General features: G+C 44.8%; 1 protein-coding gene across 2 annotated transcripts in view; it reads left to right on the top strand.

The window, feature by feature from the left end:
- SDK1 (sidekick cell adhesion molecule 1) overlaps positions 1-20645 on the top strand; it is a 2171476-nt gene that overhangs the window by 1555495 nt on the left and 595336 nt on the right. For both annotated transcript variants that reach the window (XM_078665001.1, XM_078665002.1), the window contains exon 13: positions 7609-7785. In XM_078665001.1, the coding sequence (XP_078521127.1) occupies positions 7609-7785 (177 nt within the window). The remainder of the gene's footprint in view (positions 1-7608; positions 7786-20645) is intronic.

Below are 20645 nucleotides of genomic sequence, written 5' to 3' on the forward strand. Positions count from 1 at the left end.
ACAGGCGTGCCATGTCCTTGATGGGTGTTCTATCCGTGCATTGACCCACACCACAGGCGTGCCATGTCCTTGATGGGTGTTCTATCCACGCCCTGACCTACACCACAGGGGTGCCATGTCCTTGATAGGTGTTCTATCCGTGCATTGACCCACTCCACATGGGTGCCATGTCCTTGATGGGTGTTCTATCCTTGCATTGACCCACACCACAGGGGTGCCATGTTCTTGATGGTTGTTCTATCTGTGTGTTGACCCACTCCACAGTGGTGCCATGTCCTTGATCTGTGTTCTATTTGTGCATTGACCCACACCACAGGCGTGCCATGTCCTTGATGGGTGTTCTATCCTTGCATTGACCCACACTACAGGGGTGCCATGTCCTTGATGGGTGTTCTATCCGTGCATTGACCCACACCACAGGCGTGCCATGTGCTTGATGGGTGTTCTATCCACACCCTGACCTACACCACAGGGGTGCCATGTCCTTGATAGGTGTTCTATCCGTGCATTGACCCACTCCACAGGGGTGCCATGTCCTTGATGGGTGTTCTATCCGTGCATTGACCCACACCACAGGGGTGCCATGTTCTTGATGGTTGTTCTATCTGTGTGTTGACCCACTCCACAGTGGTGCCATGTCCTTGATCTTTGTTCTATTCGTGCATTGACCCACACCACAGGCGTGCCATGTCCTTGATGGGTGTTCTATCCTTGCATTGACCCACACCACAGGCGTGCCATGTCCTTGATGGGTGTTCTATCCGTGCATTGACCCACACCACAGGCGTGCCATGTCCTTGATGGGTGTTCTATCCACGCCCTGAACTACACCACAGGGGTGCCATGTCCTTGATAGGTGTTCTATCCGTGCATTGACCCTCACCACAGGGGTGCCATGTCCTTGATGGTTTTTCTATCTGTGCCTTGACCCACTCCACAGGGGTGCCATGTCCTTGATGGGTGTTCTATCCGCGCATTGACCCACACCACAGGCGTGCCATGTCCTTGATGGGTGTTCTATTTGTGCATTGACCCACACCACAGGCGTGCCATGTCCTTGATGGGTGTTCTATCCGTGCATTGACCCACACCACAGGCGTGCCATGTCCTTGATGGGTGTTCTATCCACGCCCTGAACTACACCACAGGGGTGCCATGTCCTTGATAGGTGTTCTATCCGTGCATTGACCCTCACCACAGGGGTGCCATGTCCTTGATGGTTTTTCTATCTGTGCCTTGACCCACTCCACAGGGGTGCCATGTCCTTGATGGGTGTTCTATCCGCGCATTGACCCACACCACAGGCGTGCCATGTCCTTGATGGGTGTTCTATTTATGCATTGACCCACACCACAGGCATGCCATGTCCTTGATGGTTGTTCTATCTGTGCCTTGACCCACACCACAGGCGTTCCATGTCCTTGATGGCTGTTCTGTCCGTGCCTTGACCGACACCACAGGCGTGCCATGTCCTTGATGGTTAAGTATTAGGGGCACGTGTGCACGGTGGTATGCCGTGTTCCCAGATTCTCCTGTGATACAGAATTCAATGTCCCCCTCACACCTATAGCTCATCTTTACTCAACACTACAGCTCGCTTATAATTCATATGCTATTATACCCTTGCACTTTCATAACTTACCGTCTAATATTGCAAAAGGTTGGGCCTCGGAAGAGCTAGTGATCGCAGGGAAAGTGCAGGAGAGGGGAAGAAGAACCAGGTGAGTGACTGGGTAATATGGCAAGTGAGTTGCGGCTCCAGCTGCTTACCACTCTGCATGCATATGTGCTAGAAGACAGGGTTGGGGAAGGCCATGCACCCTGACATTCCTAGAAAGTAGTTTGCTTTTGTATGGTGCTGTACTGCAATGCTACACTCGCTCTCTGTAGTTCCAGCACCCTTCTAAGGCCCAAGTCCTATTAACCTGTCTGTTTGCCATTGACACAGAAACACGTATGCAAAATGGGTATGGTTCTGAACCCTCCATATATATATAGTGAAAGCTCCATCCTTGAGTGGAGTAGGTAAAATAGTAAACTAAGAAATCTAGGGCGTGGTCTTGAGGGCTGAAAGCCCCCTATGCGAAACTACTATGCTGGAAGGATACTTAGGTCGAGCCATGTGGTTAATTTTAAAAAAGTGTTGTCAGGAAGTAGCTTGCTCCAGCCCATTTCTCCTGTTAGCACCGCCTAAAATAGAACCAATTCCTAACCATGAGAGTGGGGAGCGGATGTGGTGTAAGGGCCAGAGTTGCCGACCTCAGAACTGGGGAACCAGGTTTGAGTCTCGGCATCTGGTCAACATCCTGTGATTCTGGGCAAATCACGTAATTTTCCAGTGCCTACCATAATTTAATGTGTCCTTAACTGTTGCTCATGAAAAGCACCTGTGTTGATGATGAAGCACCGGTGTTGAGCACCAGAAACCACCGGCTCAAATTAAGCACTGGTCAAGCCACTAGTGACACTGCAAACTTCTTCTCCAAATGCACAGTTCTTCTCCAGATGCGATTCTCAACTTTGTGAAATTCATGCACTTTATTTTCATTATACCCGCTACAAGCACATGCGTAGATTGTATGTGCCTTTGCAAAATGCAAATCTGTTACAGATGATCATGTTATAACTTTTGGCTGCTTTAAGTTTGAGGTACACCGGAAAGAAATCTTCTGAGTCAAACAGGTCTCTGCAGGTCTCTGACTTTTTCGCTAACCTCACTCAAGTTACTTCCATCCCCGTTCCACTGCTGTAAGTTTGATAAAAGTATAGGTACAGCCTTTTTATGCATTGACAAAATATATGAAACTCAGTTCCTCAACTGGCCATTAATTCTATTGAATTCCAGTGGCGTAGCTAGGCCTTAGGCCGACCGTGGCAGCCCCTGCGCTTGCCGCCCGCAGCGGCCTGATCAAAGAGCAGGGTGAGTGTTGGGGGGGGGTTGCTGGCAATGCATGTGGCCGCAGTTAAGAGCGGTGGGGTTGGAGGTACTGCTGATTCTCCCAGCGTGAAAAATCAACGCGACTTACCGCACTCTGCAGCTCGCGGAACTTTGTGGAGTGCAGCAGAGTTTTTTTGCCTCATCGCATGACTCCGCCAAGGTCCCTCTAAAATAACTTTTTTTTACAAATTCAAGTGATGTTCACCAGCTTCAATCAGTTAATTAAAAAAATAGCAGCTACATCATTTCCTAAGTGCGTGTGTGGTGATGCACGCATATTTGTCATTAAGCAGATATGCACCTAGAGAATGACAACCGCATCAGTGTACTTTTTTTTCTTTTGCTGATGCTACACAGCTACGGCATGCAGGGAACCATCACCCTGCGTCAGAACTCATATGCAAACAACATCATATGCAAGCAGGATGCTTTGCTGGGCTCGCCAATAGTATCCACTATCTCATGTTAGTGTGAACGCAGACCAAACTTCTTGTCAATTAGCACATATGCATTTTGGCAAGGCCTCTACAACTAGGAAATCTACAATGCACATAGTTACTGTTAGACTTGGCATCTTTGGTGTGGTTTCCCATAATTTTTTGCCTCTGCCCCCTGTATTTTTTATGCTGGGCTGGATTTAGTTTTCACTGGCTTAGATGCTTTGGGTACTTTGCCACTGCTGATTAGTGTCAAAGTGCAAGTGCTCCCTGTGTAAATTGTTATTACAATTGGTTCTCCCTGATTGGCATATTTGATTTACTGATAAGTCCCTAGTAAAGTCCACTGAGTGTGCCAGGGCCTGTATATCAAATGCTACTAGTGGGCCTGCAGTACTGATTATGCCACCCACATGAGTAGCCCTGAAAAGGTATCTCAGACACTGCTACTGCAGTGACTGTGTGCAGTTTTAAACTGCCATGGCAACCTGGTAAGTACACCCACTTGCCAGGCCCTAACATTCCCTTTTCTTACATGTAAGACACCTCTCAGGTAGGCCAATGTACACCCACGGGCAGGGTGCAGTTTATGTGAAAGGTAGGACATGTACTGGTCTGTTTGACCTGTCCTGATGATGAAATACTGTCAATTTTGTTTTTCACTATCTGCCCCATAGGATAACATGGGGATACTTTGTACCATCTTACAGGTATAACTTGCCATTGGGACAAGATAGAGAAATAAAGTTTAGGCTCCATGAATTCAGCATTTAATAACACATCTTTTAGTAAAGATGGGTTTTACAAGTATACTACATTACATTTTAAATTACATTACATTTTACATTTTAAAATACATTACATTTTAAATTGTGTGCTTGAAAATGCCACTTTTAGAAAGGATGCATTTTCTTGTCTAACTATTTTGTTTGCCTCTGCCTGTTTGTGTATTGACTGTCTGGTTTTGGAATGACAGGGGCTTGGGATGGACATTTACTGTAGACAGCCACTGGGGGGGGGTTGAGGTGTACCTGGCTCTTCTTGGATGACTCAGAGCTGAGCTGAATACACCTTAGCTGTATTTAGAGTAGTGGGAGGAGATTTCCTTGCACCTGAATAGGGCCTGTCTCCCTTGCACAAAGTGGTCATTCTGCACCAGTGAGGACAGAACTGGTTTGGACTGGGCTCATAGACCCTTGCACAAAGAAGAACAAAGACAAAATGAGGTATAAGTAGTGGACCTTAAACCTCAGAACTTTAGATCACTTCTGGACTCAAGAGGAACCTTTGCTAGGGAGAAGAGCTGGAGAGCTGTGAGGAGAAGTACTGCCCCTTTTGCTGTGTGCTGTGTGGGATTGGCCTGCAGTTGCTGGTTCTGCCAAGGAAAGGTCATAGACTGTAACTTAGCTTTGAACCTGCTTGAAGGAAACTCTCTAAGGGCCTGTGTGTGCTGGCCTCCTGTTCTGAATTCTCAGTGACACAAAGACTTCACCCCAGCTCCCCTGAACTCTATTGCTGAGAGTTCTGACCTTCCAGGAGGTGCCTATTCCAGTTTTGGGCCCCTGGAGGTTGTTCCTGCTGTTTGGTGCTGGAACAAACCTAAAAGAAGTAAGAAAACCTGTCTCCGACGCCGTCAGCGATGCCGCGACCTGCACCTAGGCCAGGGGCACCACTCGTGAAGTCCACGACACACCGCCTGGCTTTGACGCCTGTTGACGCCTGCATTTATTGGCATTTCTCGGCGACAGTGCTCGCACTGACTCCGTCATCCCCAGCGCCTGCATCCTGTGATCACAGCGCGAATAACCACTGAGGGTGACTCCACAAACTTGCTGACTTCACACCGTCGCTGGAACTGACACCTCACCGCTGATGCAACTGACTTCCCCTGTCCTGGATTCAACACGTCGCCTCCTCGCAGACACGACGCCTCACCTCTCAATTGCAGCCAGGGAGCCAGCTTCGACCTCGGCACGATGCCTCACCTCCACGACATTGTGCATCATCATAGACTTCTTTTCCAAGGTACTGTTTGTTTAGGAGTCCGTGTGACTCCATGCCCGACACCTCGCAATTGGCGCCTTACTTTGGATGTATTGCTTTCACAACATCGCAATAGCCCCATGTGGAGCTAATTGTTTTCCACAAGCTTTATTTTTGCAATAACGGTTCTAAAGTCATATCTTATTACCTCTATGTTGGAGTGTTTGTTAAGTTTAGGTAAAGCTACTTTATTTTTCTAAACTGGTGTGGTATCCATTTGTGGTGTTATCATTGTATTAATGTGTCTTTTGAGTACAAATACTTAACACGTTGCCTTTGGGATAAGCCTGTCTGCTCGTGCCAAGCTACCAAGTGCGTGAGCAGGGGTTATCTAGACTGTGTATCCCCCTTACCCTGACTAGAAGCAAGGATCCCTACTAGGACAAAGATACCTACTTCCGCCAACTAGAGACCCCCATTTCTAACAGTTACCAACAACAAATACAACTATTTCACTTTTATGCCTGATTACAGATCATGAACAAGGTGGCCAGATTTGTAAGAGAATCCAAAGGGCAGAATTCTTGCTCTATCTGTCTATCTATTTATCTATCTATCTATCGATCTATCTATTCATAAATATATATATATATCTATACATATATAGATACATATAAATACTCACATATATAGCAATTAATAAAGGCACATTCTTGCATTCTTTGTTACAGTCCACTTTATTACCACATTAGTGCGAAATTCAAATCAGAAAATCATTGTTTATAGTCCCGGATTGCATGTTACAAATATTTTATTTTACACATGCAAACTACAGTCTTAATAGACACGAGGCCTCTTCAGTATGATTTTATATTATTGCACAACTTTAATCTGCATCCTGCTAATGGTTAAATATGTATTTTTAAAGAGCAAATACTCTTGAAAAACGCCATTGCATGATCCATTTATGCAGAATCATAAAATGTAATATGCTCTTTATTTGTGAAACTCCTGATTTAGGGATGGTGCTAAATTAGGCCTCTTCACCCCCATGGAGAAATACGTGTCGTACCCACTGTGGCAGAGGAGCGCCCCACCAACCCCCCCCCCCCCCCCCCCAATACTAGCAAAACTCAGAAAATAAAATAATAATAACACAGGTTTATAATAGTTTTATTTTTTAAACAAGTCTTCGGCGGGGATGAACGATGACAGGCTGGAGGGGGAGTGCTTCTACACTGCTGTCAGTGCGCATGTCGGTTTGGCCGGCCATCGCAGGACGGCCAAACCTACATGCGCACTGCACGTCTCCAACCCAAGCTGCATTGCTGGGTTGAAGACATGCAGTCACAGGCTCCCAGTCCCTCTGGGAGAGGGAATCGAGGGCGCTCAGACGAATCCTGATGCTGCTGTCATGCATGAGAGCAGTGTCAGGATTGGCCACAGAGAAGGCTGGGAGCTTGTGTAATGCAGCCGAAGAAGCACAGAGTCAGCGATGTGGCAAGCGCAATGTGTGTTTTTTTCTTTTATTTTATTTTTCCCTACATCGTCCGTCAACGTCCCCCTCCTCCCTCTGCCCTGATACTGGTCGTACCCCTTCAGCGACAAGGAGAACAGGCTGTTGTCTCTCACTCTTCTCCATGATTCATATTGTTATGAGTCAGACAACCCTGCCAGAGAAACTCTTATTATCCGGGATTATATTCATATGTATGAATAGCAGACACACACAGCTGTTGGTATTTTACGGTAAAATGTATTTATTATTTACAATCAGTACATAAACCGTATGTATCAGAATAATGGTAATTATGGTAGACTAAGTAGTTATTATCCAGAATGAAATGAGCATTACAAAAACCCAAAGCATTTTACAACATAAAATCTCCACTTTTTGTAATAAAATAGTTTGATCCCTATCTAACGAGCATTTATAAATGTTATCAGCCTCATGTTTATTGTATTGGTTGTTCAGTTATTAATCTCAATAGCTATTTTACATCATGCTATGTAATATGCTGGTAAGGAGCACCGTTGTGCAAATTAACATTTAATAATAATTTACCAGGCCTGGCCTTTGTTACTCATGAACTTGTTCCTAAAAGAAATTGAAAAGGAAGAGAACAGAAAGGTGGTGTGATTGTGAGTATGGAGTTGTTAGAGCAGAAAAAACACTATAACATCTTTTGCTTACTTTGTGTGTTCTGATGGCATACTGTGCAACCACCTTTTATATTTTTTGACCCTCAGGTTTGTTTGGAAGAAAGACAACCTGCTTCTCAATCCAGCAAGTAGTTCCAGGATTGTGTTGGATCAAGATGGCTCACTACTCATCAGCCAGACCTGGTCGGGCGACATCGGAGACTATACATGTGAGATCATTTCCTTGGGCGGGAACGATTCCCGGATGGCTCGCTTGGAAGTGATGTGAGTACTTCTGTGTATCGTCTTTTTACGGACTCTCAGTGTTTTCTTGTTTTTCCTTGAAAGATGCTCAGCTGGATGGCTCACACTGGTTCCATTGCAGTGTACCCTACTTGAGCTGTGGGTTTGATCTTTCAGATTGCAGCAGTGACCAGCCTGAACCCAAAGCATGCCTTGGCCTGCTGGACACTGCATTCGCAACACGAGCCTATCATTTGACAAATCTTTGAATTCTGGGAGTTGTAGTCTTGGTTTGTGTCATTTGAACTAATTGCACTAAAACACACAAAACAAATGATTTAAGGAAAGCCCAAGGAGGACTGCATACTCTCAGGCCGGCATAGAGGGATCTTGCAACCGCACTCCGGCTAGGGTGTCCCGTTTCTTACTGGCAGGATGTGCGGTGAATGTACTGTTTCGAATAAAATTACAATAATGTGAAAAGCATCACAAATAAATTGTATTTCTTTTGAACCAGTGCTTAATTTGTGCCAGTGGTTTCTGGTGCTCAGCACCAGCACTTAATAGTCAACACTGGCTCTTATGGCAGTCGGCCACATGGGGCGCTGTTTGTTGGTTTTGAAATGAGCACCACAACAGTTATGTAATGATTTAATATAAACTAAAAATGACAAATACCTGCTGCCTGAGCCATTCCTGTAGCTTTTAGCGGCCTGGAATAGTCTGTATGTCAGATTTTTAGGAGTGAGATGGTTAGCAGTTGTGCTGGTACAGTCATTAGCAGCGCTGGCAGGGGCAATGGGCAATGCAAGCTGCTTTGGGCTCCTGACGAGCACCCTGGTGCTTCGATTTTTACAAATTAAGCTCTGCAACTAAGATAGTGATTTCTTTGGGTATATGCCAGGCTGCAATGTGTGGTACTTTTTGTTCTCTCCTGCCTCAAGTCTCAAATCAAGGTGAAGGGATAATTAATAATAATATTGGCCAATTTTATGTGGCACTTACTGTCATAGCTTTGCAGGGTCGAAGCGGGGTCAATATTAGCTGCCCATTTTGAATTATTGGGCACCCTGAGAAGTCTCAACTGGAAGCTGGCTTTAGATTACATTGAAGTCGTCCTGCGACAGTGGCACTCCCACCTGTACTAGATGCATCATTCTGTTTCTGGAATTATGAAAAAAAGATTACGGTTTTAACTATATGTAGATGGAAATACAGTAATTATAAGAATATCAAATCTGAGCCCTAAAAAGAAGATTGTCTGTTACTCACACGTTAATTATCTTAGTGGTTGAAGTCAGAGTACCCCCATCCCTAGGGCCTCATTTATGAAAAGTGACGCATCGCTGCGTGAAAACAGCGATGCGTCACTTTTCACTGCGCCCTCCTTGTGACACCAATGATTCGTCATATTTACAGTATGACGCATCATGGCGCAAGGAGTTACAGATACGTCAGTATTTCTGACGTATCTTTATGGTGCAAAAGTGACGCATTGCTGGAGTGTGTCACAAAAGTGACGCAACTCCAGCAATGAGTCCTTTCTCATGGGGCAAGCCCCATGGGAAAGGGCCTGCGTCAGTCTACGCCTGCTGTGAGGCAGGCGTAAGAAATTGACGCATTTGTGTCCTAGAAGTGGCGCAATGAAATCTTATAGATTTCACTGCGTCACTTCTATGACCCTTTCTTGCATCACAACGCCCCCCCTGCATACATTATACCTGGCCTAGGTATAATGTAGCGAAGGGGTTTACAAAGTGACGCATCTACCTAGATGCGTCACTTTGTAAATATGGCGCAACAAGGCACATTTTTTACGCTGCTGGTGCGTCACGCACCGCCGGCGTAAAAGTGACGCACGGCCTCATAAATTAGGCCCCTAGTTCTCTGGTTCATATCCATATGTGATTTTGCAGCTGTGACTTTTCCACATAATTATGGATGTACCACATAATGCACAACCTGCAGCATAATCTGCACATTTTGACAAAAAATGTTTGTTTCTTGCCCAGTCAGATCTAACGTTACTAAAAATGTGGTGACACGTGTTGCCACACAGTGGGTAGACCCTTTGCAAAGGTTGACTTATTGTTGCATAATGTAGTCAGCCCTGTTGCATAATTTGGTCCTTCTGTGGCGCATAATTCCAGTTGCCCTGGTCACAGGACAGAAGGGGTGCTCGGAGACGAGAGGGCTATTACCAGAATGTTGATATTTGCCCTGTTCAGGGCCAGAAAGCTTGCTTCCATCTATTTTTGCACATCATCCACACATGCCTATCTAAGCTGATGTAAAGCATTGACCCTTTTTCCAGTCCAAGTATTTTCATTGTAGATAACAAGGGCTCTACTTTTGCTATCAATTGTAGCTCCCTAGTGCCAGGAGGTGCTATGCCTAGTATGCCCCTACAAGCATCAGAGAGTGCCACTTTTCACAGGGTCAGACAGTATCATTCTGCTGCGTCCTCATAGTACCAGGAGGTCTCGGACACTCTATGAAGTTAATCCTGTGTGATACTGGCAAGAGATACGGCCAGTGCCATCCTAACGCATGGGCACGCTGGGCAGTTGCCCCGGGCCCCACAAACGTAGGGGCCTCATGCAGACCAGAATTTAACACACATTTTCCTTTAAACATTTTTATTCCTGTGAGTGGCTGTGTAGGCACAGCCCAGTGCACTGCTTTGCCCGGGGGCCTATGATGCTAAGATGGCCCTGGATACAGATATGTCCTAGAGTGACCACCTCCTTCAAGGACATTAGGGACACTGTTCGGCGTGGCTACCTAATGAATTCTTGTAGTTTTGTTTTGTTCTATTGGACTAATTAGACCTGAACCAATGAATTTTAGGCAGAACGTTCAGGACCAGAGGCACTTTTCTACTAAACTGCTGTGAGGTGGGCACCCTACTTTGTCCTGTCCCACGGGCAGTGAATTTGCGCCACGGTTCCCAGCTTAATCTGTTAACGTAATAGCAATGTGAGTAGTCCCAGGTTATGTAAGTATGTTTTTAACATAATAATAATAATTACGCATTTGTAAAACACGTACTTATCACCCCTAAGGGTATCGAGGCGTTGGGGGGGCCGTCAGGGTGATTAAGTGAGCTATTGCCCAGAGACGCATGATGCTGAGCTGTCGCCGGTGATCGAACCGTGAGCTCCGCGCTCCAAATTCAGCCACTCTCGCCGCAGCGCCACATCTCACACCTCACACAGCATATACTGCAAATTAAATTGCCCATAGGTTCTTGAGAGCCATAGAGGTGTGGATTTAGTACTCAAATGGTGCAGAGTGGAGGGTACTGCAGGCTCAGAACTTCACTTGTGGTACATATCACTTCACCTGGGTGAGTATGTGCTGCCATGGTGTGGTGGAAGCGTTCCTTCTTGCTCCTCCATAACCATCCATTACAACTTGGCTACCTGTTCTATATATGGGCCTGAAGAAGTGATGATATTTTGAACGGTTCATTGACCACTGCTTCGCTATTGGCTATAGCAATTTTTAACACACATTTTAAATTTCCTAGGTGCTGTACTTCCTTTCTTTCAACACCCAGCTCTCTTCTTTAAAAGATGATGAAAACCTTGTCAGACATGAGCGCTGCTGTGTTCATTTTTGGCCAGGTGCAGTATCAACACGTTTCGCAAATCAAGTAGGGAACACAAAAGGAAGGGCCTTCTGCCCAATAGGGCTACTTTAATTCCTGACATTTATAGGGTAACTGCCAAGCACATAGTGTCCATACTGCATGGTTTAGCATATGCAGAAGGTTCTGGTATTCTTTTGGAGGGCTTGGGTTGGGCACCCTGTAGGACCGCACAGGGCACTAAAACCAGCCCTGCCAGAGCTTTCAGAACTCCTCCAAATTGGGCAGTGCTTGTGAAAGTAGTGATGAAGGCTGCAATTCTTAAGTTGGTTTCAGACAGAGGTTCTCCCACAAAGAAAATGTTAGTAAACAATACATTTGCTTATTACAGCATTGTTTTACAAATGGCTACATCGCCTGGAATGCTTTCAGGCAGTTCTACAGTAAACTAATGAAGTGTTACAATACTTTTGGGTCTGAGGGAATGCCAGGAGCTGCATTTCTCTAAAGCAGAAATGTATAAATGTGCCTCTAAATAAATTGTGTGCCAGACACAGAAAGAATAGATGTAGGCAGACTAATATCCATGACCAGGGCCGGCTTAAGGGCTGGTGGCACCCGGTGTGACAATGTTTGTTGGTGCCCCTTAATGACCACCTCCGTCACGTATTCCCTTACTACCACCCTTTTAAAGTGCTCTTCAAGTCTCCATAACCACGTTCTCCCAGATGCATTTAATTAGTTTTATAGTGCGGCTCGTACCAGTGTAGGATGTCAGAACACTTAACATCACACAGAGACAATCACTCATACATGTGTAAATCAGTATATAGGAAAAAATTACATAAGACAGAGGACTACAAGATGTAGGAGTTACATGGCATCCATACAGACAAGCAGTATAGTTTGAGTGCTTGGTCTGGAGAAGCACAAACTCAGAATTTACAAAGTAACACCATGGTTGGGGGGGGGTTCTCTTTAATAAGAGGAATTCATTTCCAGCCAAATGAACCCTTTTCATAATATTAGGATAATGAAAAGCTGGGGAAAAAAACATAATTCTCTTATCTATACCTTGCACTTTGCATGCAGCCCTTCGATGACAGTTAATAGCTCACTGTTTTGTATTAGGATTTTAATTTATAAAGTGCAAGTAACAAAAGCAGTAACCCACTGAGCTATTTACATTATATGCACTTTGTTATCTGCATGGTTCAGTTCTTTGCAGCAGGCATATTAACCCTCTGCGCTACCTTACGATGAATCAAAACTTCCACTGGACAAAACTCCAATCTGTTCTAGGAAGAATCTTATTCACCACAGTTATTTTGAAATTTTTATTGCTGCCTGAAAATTGCTGGAGACCGGGAACGCGGCAGCAGGTGATTATAAGCCCTAATAATTGTTATGTTATGTTATGTTATGTTACCAGGTACTTATAAAGCGCATGGATACTCCCAGGAGTGTCCCTGCGCTGAAGAACCCTGTGACAGACAATGTGCACTAAAGTACGAGAGCTAGTTTAATGTTGAAACAGCCAGGTTTTTAGTTTCCTCCTAAAAACAAGAAGATTCTGTACCTGTCTGAGAGAAAGAGGTAGGTTATTCCATAACCGGGATGCCACCACTTGAAAAGAACGGCCACCCGTATGGGAGTGGGAAAACTTCGGGATGGTAGCTAGCCCTTGAACCGAGGACCGCAAGGTGCGTAGAGGGGCATAGTGCTGAATTCTTTTCCTGATGTAGTTTGCCCCTGAGTCGTGGAGGGCCTTAAAGGCCAGGACTAGAGCTTTAAAATGAATCCTCTGGATGTACGTTGTTACAACGCGGGTTGTAACAACGCATACCTTTAGCACGCGGCCGCTACAACACAAGTCGTTACCACGACTTGCGTTGGAGGGCGCGGATTTAGGGTTTTTATAATTTTATATTCCAACACCAGTCCCCGTGGATACTAGGGAAGGTGTTGGAATATAAATTTATTAAATTCCTTATCCCACAGCGCCCTCCAGCGCAAGTCGTGGTAACGACTTGCGTTGTAACGGCCGCGTGGTAAAGGTACCGCGTTGTCAAAACTTCGTGGTAAACGTTGTTTACCGAATCCTCTTCCGGACTCGTGGGCGCCCCCACCTGAAAGTCAGCCCCCAGTGCCGTGGTAACTGTCGCACCACCCTAGAGCCAGCCCTGCTCATGACTGCAGCATTGCTTCATCTCTAGGATGTGGGATGCCCCACTGAGTCACTTCCCTTACAGAATGCAACATGTGTTACATTCTGTGTAAGTTAAAAGGTCAGCAAGATGTGTGCTTCTAATAATATGATACTAAACAGTCCAATCAGCTCGAAGTGCTGCTCAAGTGTACCTGCTTGTCAGATCTAATAACTGATGGTAAAAGGGCCACTGCTGTTCCTTGTGACTGGAGGCTGCTGATTGCAAAATGACTAACTCAGGTTGCAAGGGCTGCTAATTAGGGTGATTGGATTGGTACAGGTTACTTATTGAGCAGGTTCAGTCCTCATACATCAGCGGTATCTGTCAGATTAAAGGTACTGCCACAATGGTAGTGCTTTGTGTGTAATGCAAACAAGCCATGGTAGTTTTTGCATAGCTCATGTGTACAGACCAGCAGTCCATTTCAGGAACACCCTTGTGTGTGATACTCTAATTAAAACAATTAAGAGGGTCAAAGTCAAATAATGCAAGAAAATCAACATAAGGTAAACCTCCAAAGTAAGTAAGCAGCCACAACCAAAATCTAGTTCAGCAAGATGACTGATACAGAGTCTGCCTCCAAAGAATGTGCAAAAAGCTCTAAGTATAAATCAAATGACAGACTAGCACAGATTCTGCTCGGTAAGCAAGTGCGGAAAGCCCTGGCACACATCCCAAAAGCATCATCTTTTATAGGGTTTTAGGCAGAAAAGCCACACACAGGACACAGTGGGAAATGACATGATAGGGTTAGAGCTAGACAACAACTGGTCGAATACACAATATTAGTCCAATAAGTAACATCTCGTAAACTCCCACTTTACTGCATATTAATATGTTTGTGTCTCTAGGAAATAAAGGAAGTGTCAGTCAGTTTATGTACCTTTACAAACAATAACATCCTGAGAGCATGAAAGGCTCCCTTATTCTAGCCTAGGCAAATGGACTTGAATAATATATTGCAATAACGGGACCATCCTGAACATGGCTTCCTCCAGAGATGTCAAATTATTACAATTCAGATTTTAGCAACAAACAGACACTGTGAAGAGAACTATTTAGCTTATTTTTTCCGAGTTGGAAAAGAACACAGAGAAACACATGCACCTGGAAAGGCTTGTTAACTTAATCTAAAAGCCCACCTTTCTTTCTGAAAATGTGAATGGATGTTAATCCAAGCCGACTGCGGCCTTTGGGATGTATGACGTTATAACGCATACTATTACAACGCATGCTTTTACAACGCAACTTTTACAACGCAGGATCCATTACAACGAATACCATTACAACACATTTTTTTACAACGCATATACCTTTACAACGCATACCATTACAACGTAAGTATAGGTAAGTATATAATTTTTTTTAAATGTAAGTTATTAAATTTAATATATTTTTATTTTATTTAATTTCAATTTAATTTAATTTTTTTAATTTAATTTAATTTTTTTAAATACCCCTTTACCCAAAAACCCAAACCTAGCCCTGAACCCTAAAAATACCCCTTTACCCAAAAACCCAAACCTAGCCCTGAACCCTAAAAATACCCCTTTACCCAAAAACCCATACCTAGCCCTGAACCCTAAAAATCCCCCTTTACCCAAAAACCCATACCTAGCCCTGAACCCTAAAAATACCCCTTTACCCCAAAACCCAAACCTAGCCCTGAACCCTAAAAATACCCCTTTACCCAAAAACCCATACCTAGCCCTGAACCCTAAAAATACCCCTTTACCCAAAAACCCAAACCTAGCCCTGAACCCTAAAATACCCCTTAAACCAAAAAACCCATACCTAGCCCTGAACCCTAAAAATACCCATTTACCCAAAAACCCAAACCTAGCCCTGAACCCTAAAAATACCCCTTTACCCAAAAACCCATACCTAGCCCTGAACCCTAAAAATACCCCTTTACCCAAAAACCCAAACCTAGCCCTGAACCCTAAAAATGCCCCTTTACCCAAAAACCCATACCTAGCCCTGAACCCTAAAAATACCCCTTTACCCAAAAACCCAAACCTAGCCCTGAACCCTAAAAATACCCCTTTACCCAAAAACCCATACCTAGCCCTGAACCCTAAAAATACCCCTTTACCCAAAAACCCATACCTAGCCCTGAACCCTAAAAATACCCCTTTACCCAAAAACCCAAACCTAGCCCTGAACCCTAAAAATACCCCTTTACACAAAAACCCATACCTAGCCCTGAACCCTAAAAATACCCCTTTACCCAAAAACCCAAACCTAGTTCTGAACCCTAAAAATACCCCTTTACCCAAAAACCCATACCTAGCCCTGAACCCTAAAAATACCCCTTTACACAAAAACCCAAACCTAGACCTGAACCCTAAAAATACCCCTTTACCCAAAAACCCATACCTAGCCCTGAACCCTAAAAATACCCCTTTACCCAAAAAACCTACTTACCTATACTTACGTTGTAATGGTATGCGTTGTAAAGGTATATGCGTTGTAAAAAAATGCGTTGTAACGGTATTCGTTGTAATGGATCATGCGTTGTAAAAATTGCGTTGTAAAAGCATGCGTTATAAAAGTTGCGTTGTAACGGGTGCATACCGCGGCCTTTGTCATGTTTACTTAAGCACTTCTGAATTAAGCATTCATTTCTAATTAAATAAAAAGTATCCTACATGTAGATATGCAAATAATCAATGTCAAGTCAAATTGTATAATTCTCTTTATGAGAAGCAGCAAAGTCATGCCAGAATCATGATTGCCTCAGCAGGTAAGGCACTGCTGATGCCAGAAAATACATGTTTCTACATTGGAAAGCAACAATGAAATAATGCAAACATGCATTTTGCCCAATTTGCAGCTCGCCCTCGTGGTGCCAGAATGCACAGTGCCCAAGTATGAATAGCACCACTTTTATCCCAGAAATCAGAATGCACAGTGCCCAAGTATGAATAGCACCACTTTTATCCCTGAAATCAAACTGTCCTGATATATAAAGCATCATTGGGATGAAAGCGCCTTTGCCAGGATGCCACCGGTGTTAGCTTTCACTTCACACATTTCCTCACTCTCCTACTCACAAGGGTCTAGGCCCTGGGCCAATGGCTGCATTGACTTGGCTCTGAAGGGCCCCTTCACAAAAACAGTCCAGAGCGTCAGCGTCACATCCGTGGCACCCTGTGGTTGTGAGAGAGCACAAGTTTGGAAAAAATGTATAAGTACGCCATATTTACAAGCACGTAGTTAGTTAACATGTACTTTGCACCAGAGTGTTTATATTTAGAAGTGAAATACACCGAGTGTCTTATATTCAGTGGTGAAATGCATAGAATGTTTAAAGTAGAGTAACGATAATCATAACTGTGTGAGACTAATGTAGAAATGTTTGGGATGAATATGAAAACCTCATGTTCTCATGTTAAAGGAATAATGTAAGAGTTGAATGTAACAAAAACCCAGTATTTTGTGTAGGCCTCATGGCAATTCACAAGCAAATCTAAACGTGCTGCTAAAATAATGTGAGACAAGGTTGACATGGTTCTTTCAAAATGTACTATTGAACTTAGGGTTAAAAGTATATGCTTTATAGATGTGTTATTTTAGAAACGTATGCTAGTTAAGAATGTTTGCTGTTTAAATCAAGTTAACGTTTTAAGAGTGCAGGAACCTGCTGCATGTAAATCAAGTAGGCCAGAGCCGATAATGTCATGTAGTTCCAATCGTCATGTGCTCGTTAGAGGAGAGGTCGTGAGGTGTCCAGTATGAAGCTCTGAGAGTGTTTTATGGCCTAAGATATGGTGAAGTCTGGAATTTGAGGCCCACTGCAGGAAGAGCTGTATGCAGGTGCGAGGGTCCTAATCAGCTCGAATGAAAGGGACTTTGTTCAGTGGCGCCTTGCGCAGGCCTGTAGGAGTTTCCAGGAATTTCAGGGGGTATCAGCGCACTGAAGAAGAAGCCCGGGAACCAAGGTCAACTTTAACGAGGGTCTTCAAGAGTACCATCATGGAGTTTGCCGCGGAAAGATGTACCACGTGAGGGGCGTCCCAAGGGGCGTTTCTATTGGAAATGTGATTTGGTATTAGGGAAAGTGACCCGGGAGGAGAGCAGAGCAGATGATTTTGGGAGCCTAAGGAAGCGGATGGGTAGGCAGATAGGCTGATCAGGAGAGACCCATTATCAGAGAAGAGAAAAGAGAAGTGCGTGATCTTCTTAGGAAGTCACCACGGCTGACACCTAGAGGGTTAAGATCTTGTTAAGTAGGGATGTCATTTAGTATAGTGTAGGGACAGACTAACTTTAATTTTCTTTTCTGTAATGACTTTGAGGTTGCAACTTGTATCCATTTTAGCAACCCTGATGGTATTCGAACTTGTACTTATTATTTTGTTCTTCAGACTCAGACTATTCAAGAAGTTCATGTTCATAGTGATTCCGATATACCTTTTGAATCTCATTTTGAGAAGTTTGTATCTTCAGTTATCTTTGACTTTATATTAAATCTTTAAAACTTAATTTTGGTCAGTGGTCATTTAGAGTGGTGTAAGTTCTTAAATTGATTGTTTACCTCGAGATTACCTTTTACTCAAGACAGGTACCAACGATTCAGTCGACAGGAAGAAGGGATTTGGCAAGATAATTAGTAACCAGTAATCCCGCGTTAGCAGTTGGTAGCAGAGTGAGGATGGTTATCTTCTTGAGGAAGGTAATCTAGAGAGGTTAGTTTACCCCAAGGCCCGAGACGTCGAGAGACGAGCAGCGGAAGAATCGTGTGCCGAAAGGTGCAGACGGTGCGAGAAAAGCAGCAGTATCGGAGAGTGAGTATAAAAAGGGTCATGCGTGAACAGATTGCGGTGTTTTGTGTTGTATTTGTATTGTAATGTCTTGCGGAGTTGAATGCCTGTAGTGTGAATGAGAGAAGGTTGTGAGCGCGCGCAACCTGGTAAACTGGTAACCTGGTAAACGGGTGTACTGGTGAAATCTTAAGTTCAGGCCAGAGCTTAAGTGGTTTTGGGTGTATCGAACATCCAGGGTAGTTGTCGACCATAGTACGGAGGTCACGAGGTACCATTGACCGCCGTGGATCCAAGATAGGGGGAGTGTAAGAGTGAGTGTATGAGTAACGGACGCTGGTCGAAAGTTACTGCGTGTGAGTAACCTATCGGAGAAGGCGATTGTCTGGAAGTAAACGGAAAGACATCTCGCCAAGTTAGGGTGACAACTACAGAAAGACTGTGGGCGTACAGTCAAAGAAAGGTGATCGCTTGGACGGAAGTAATCATTTTTCAGTGTATGAATGGGATGCGTGCATGACCGAGGAGACGAGCTGAGAAAGGAGGGGAACTGCTGCGAAGGGGGACGGGTGACGTCGGCTAGAGCCGCGCTGTGATGGAGCGGTTGGTGTGACGTTAGCTAGAGTCGCGCTCTGGTTGGGCGGCTAGAGTGACGTCGGAGGAAAGCCGCGTACGGATAGGCCAGTTAGTGAGAACGGCGCCGAGATTGGTGGAATATCATCAGGAAGTAAACAAACGCGGAGAAAAGAGAAATCATGAAGTGTTTTAAGTGTTTGAAAGGGATTTTTAAACGTAAACGAAGTGAACATTATTACGGGGAAGAGGCTCCCCCAGAGGGTACGCCAGCTCATTATATGGCAACGAATGTGGGGCTGCATACGATATTATGGATTGGGGCTTGGAATAAGCTTACGGAAGGAAATGAGGAAATGCAGTTCCCAAAGTACGGAACGTTTAAGTTAGAGGTGTTACATCGGCTAAAAGCAACCATGTCCTCATTGAAACCTTCACCTAGACCAACACAGTTTGAGGCTCTTAATGCATGGATTAAGGCTGCACACGACCGAAATTTGAACAGGCGTCAACAAAGGCTGACGCGATCGGTAAGGGCAGTGCGAGATTCCAAATGGGATGAGGAGGAAAAGCGTTGGAGGGTACAGGCTATTGAGGTGGAGAAAATGTATCCGATGAGGGAGGTGTCAGGAGGAGGAAACCTCATGGAAGAAGACGAGGAAAGCGAGTCGGAGGACAATCTGATAAACAGATTGTTAATGGATAGACCACCTCCGAGAGTGGGATTGATAGAAGATAGAGGGCTCGCAAGGGAAGATGGGAATGAGATAGAGGGGTATACACCACTCCCTATATCGGAATGGACACCTAGCAAAGGCGGAGAAACACCTCCAAACAACACTGTACAGAGTGTAGTGGGAAGGTTTGTGGTGCAGAAAACGCCAACCACAGAAAGGGTTGAGTCTGTGGGATTGCCAGACGCTCTTCAAGTGCCTGTTACCATAGGACCCATAGTTTCGATCTATAATTCTGAGAGAGATAGAGGGGAACAACAAAGGCAATTGGATAGGGAAAGGATTGAGATGGAAAGGAGGAATAATGTGACGAATGCATGGAAACAATTACCAGGTTCGGTAACGTGGAACACCCCATTAGACACAACTGTCGGTCCCAATTCAGAACAGGGAGGTCCGAGAGGACCAATGGATCTAAGGGGACCGCGGCCAAGATCTTTTTCAGAGTTAAGAGCTGATTTGAGGGAATGGGACGGGTCCATAGTATCTCCGAGTAACAGGACAAGAACGGAACCAGAGTGGGAAAGCAGGGGTAACGGGACTGTATCTCATTGTGGGGCCAGCGAAAGCAGTCAGGGCCGGGAAGGCCAAAGTCAAGAGAATAGAGGGGATGCAGGTCCTACAAATCAGAGAGAACAGTCGGAACAAAATACTAGGATTGTAGAATGTGAGGAAATGTCCCGTCTTTGGGGGAACGGAGGAGATGAGGCGGTACGGAATTTTCAGAATAGGTTTAGGTGCCTTCATCATACGCTTGGGGAAGACGTTCAACATTGGAGAAAGGAGAACAGCGATAGGTCCCGCCACGCCTCGAATACTCAGGAAGCACAGGGAAGTAGGGAAGAAAGAGGGAGTAAGAGAACCTCTTATCCTCAATCCCGTGAAACTAGCCAGGATGGAGAGAGAGAGGCTGGGAGGCATGAAGGAGTGTTTCACCACCCACCCCGAGAAGACGGAAAGGCATGGGACTTAGAGAGATGGGAACAGGGGAGGACTCCCTATAATTCACCAATACCTAAACGTAGAT

The sequence above is a fragment of the Lissotriton helveticus genome, chromosome 10, assembly GCF_964261635.1.
Source record: "Lissotriton helveticus chromosome 10, aLisHel1.1, whole genome shotgun sequence".
NCBI classification, from domain to species: Eukaryota; Metazoa; Chordata; class Amphibia; order Caudata; family Salamandridae; genus Lissotriton; species Lissotriton helveticus.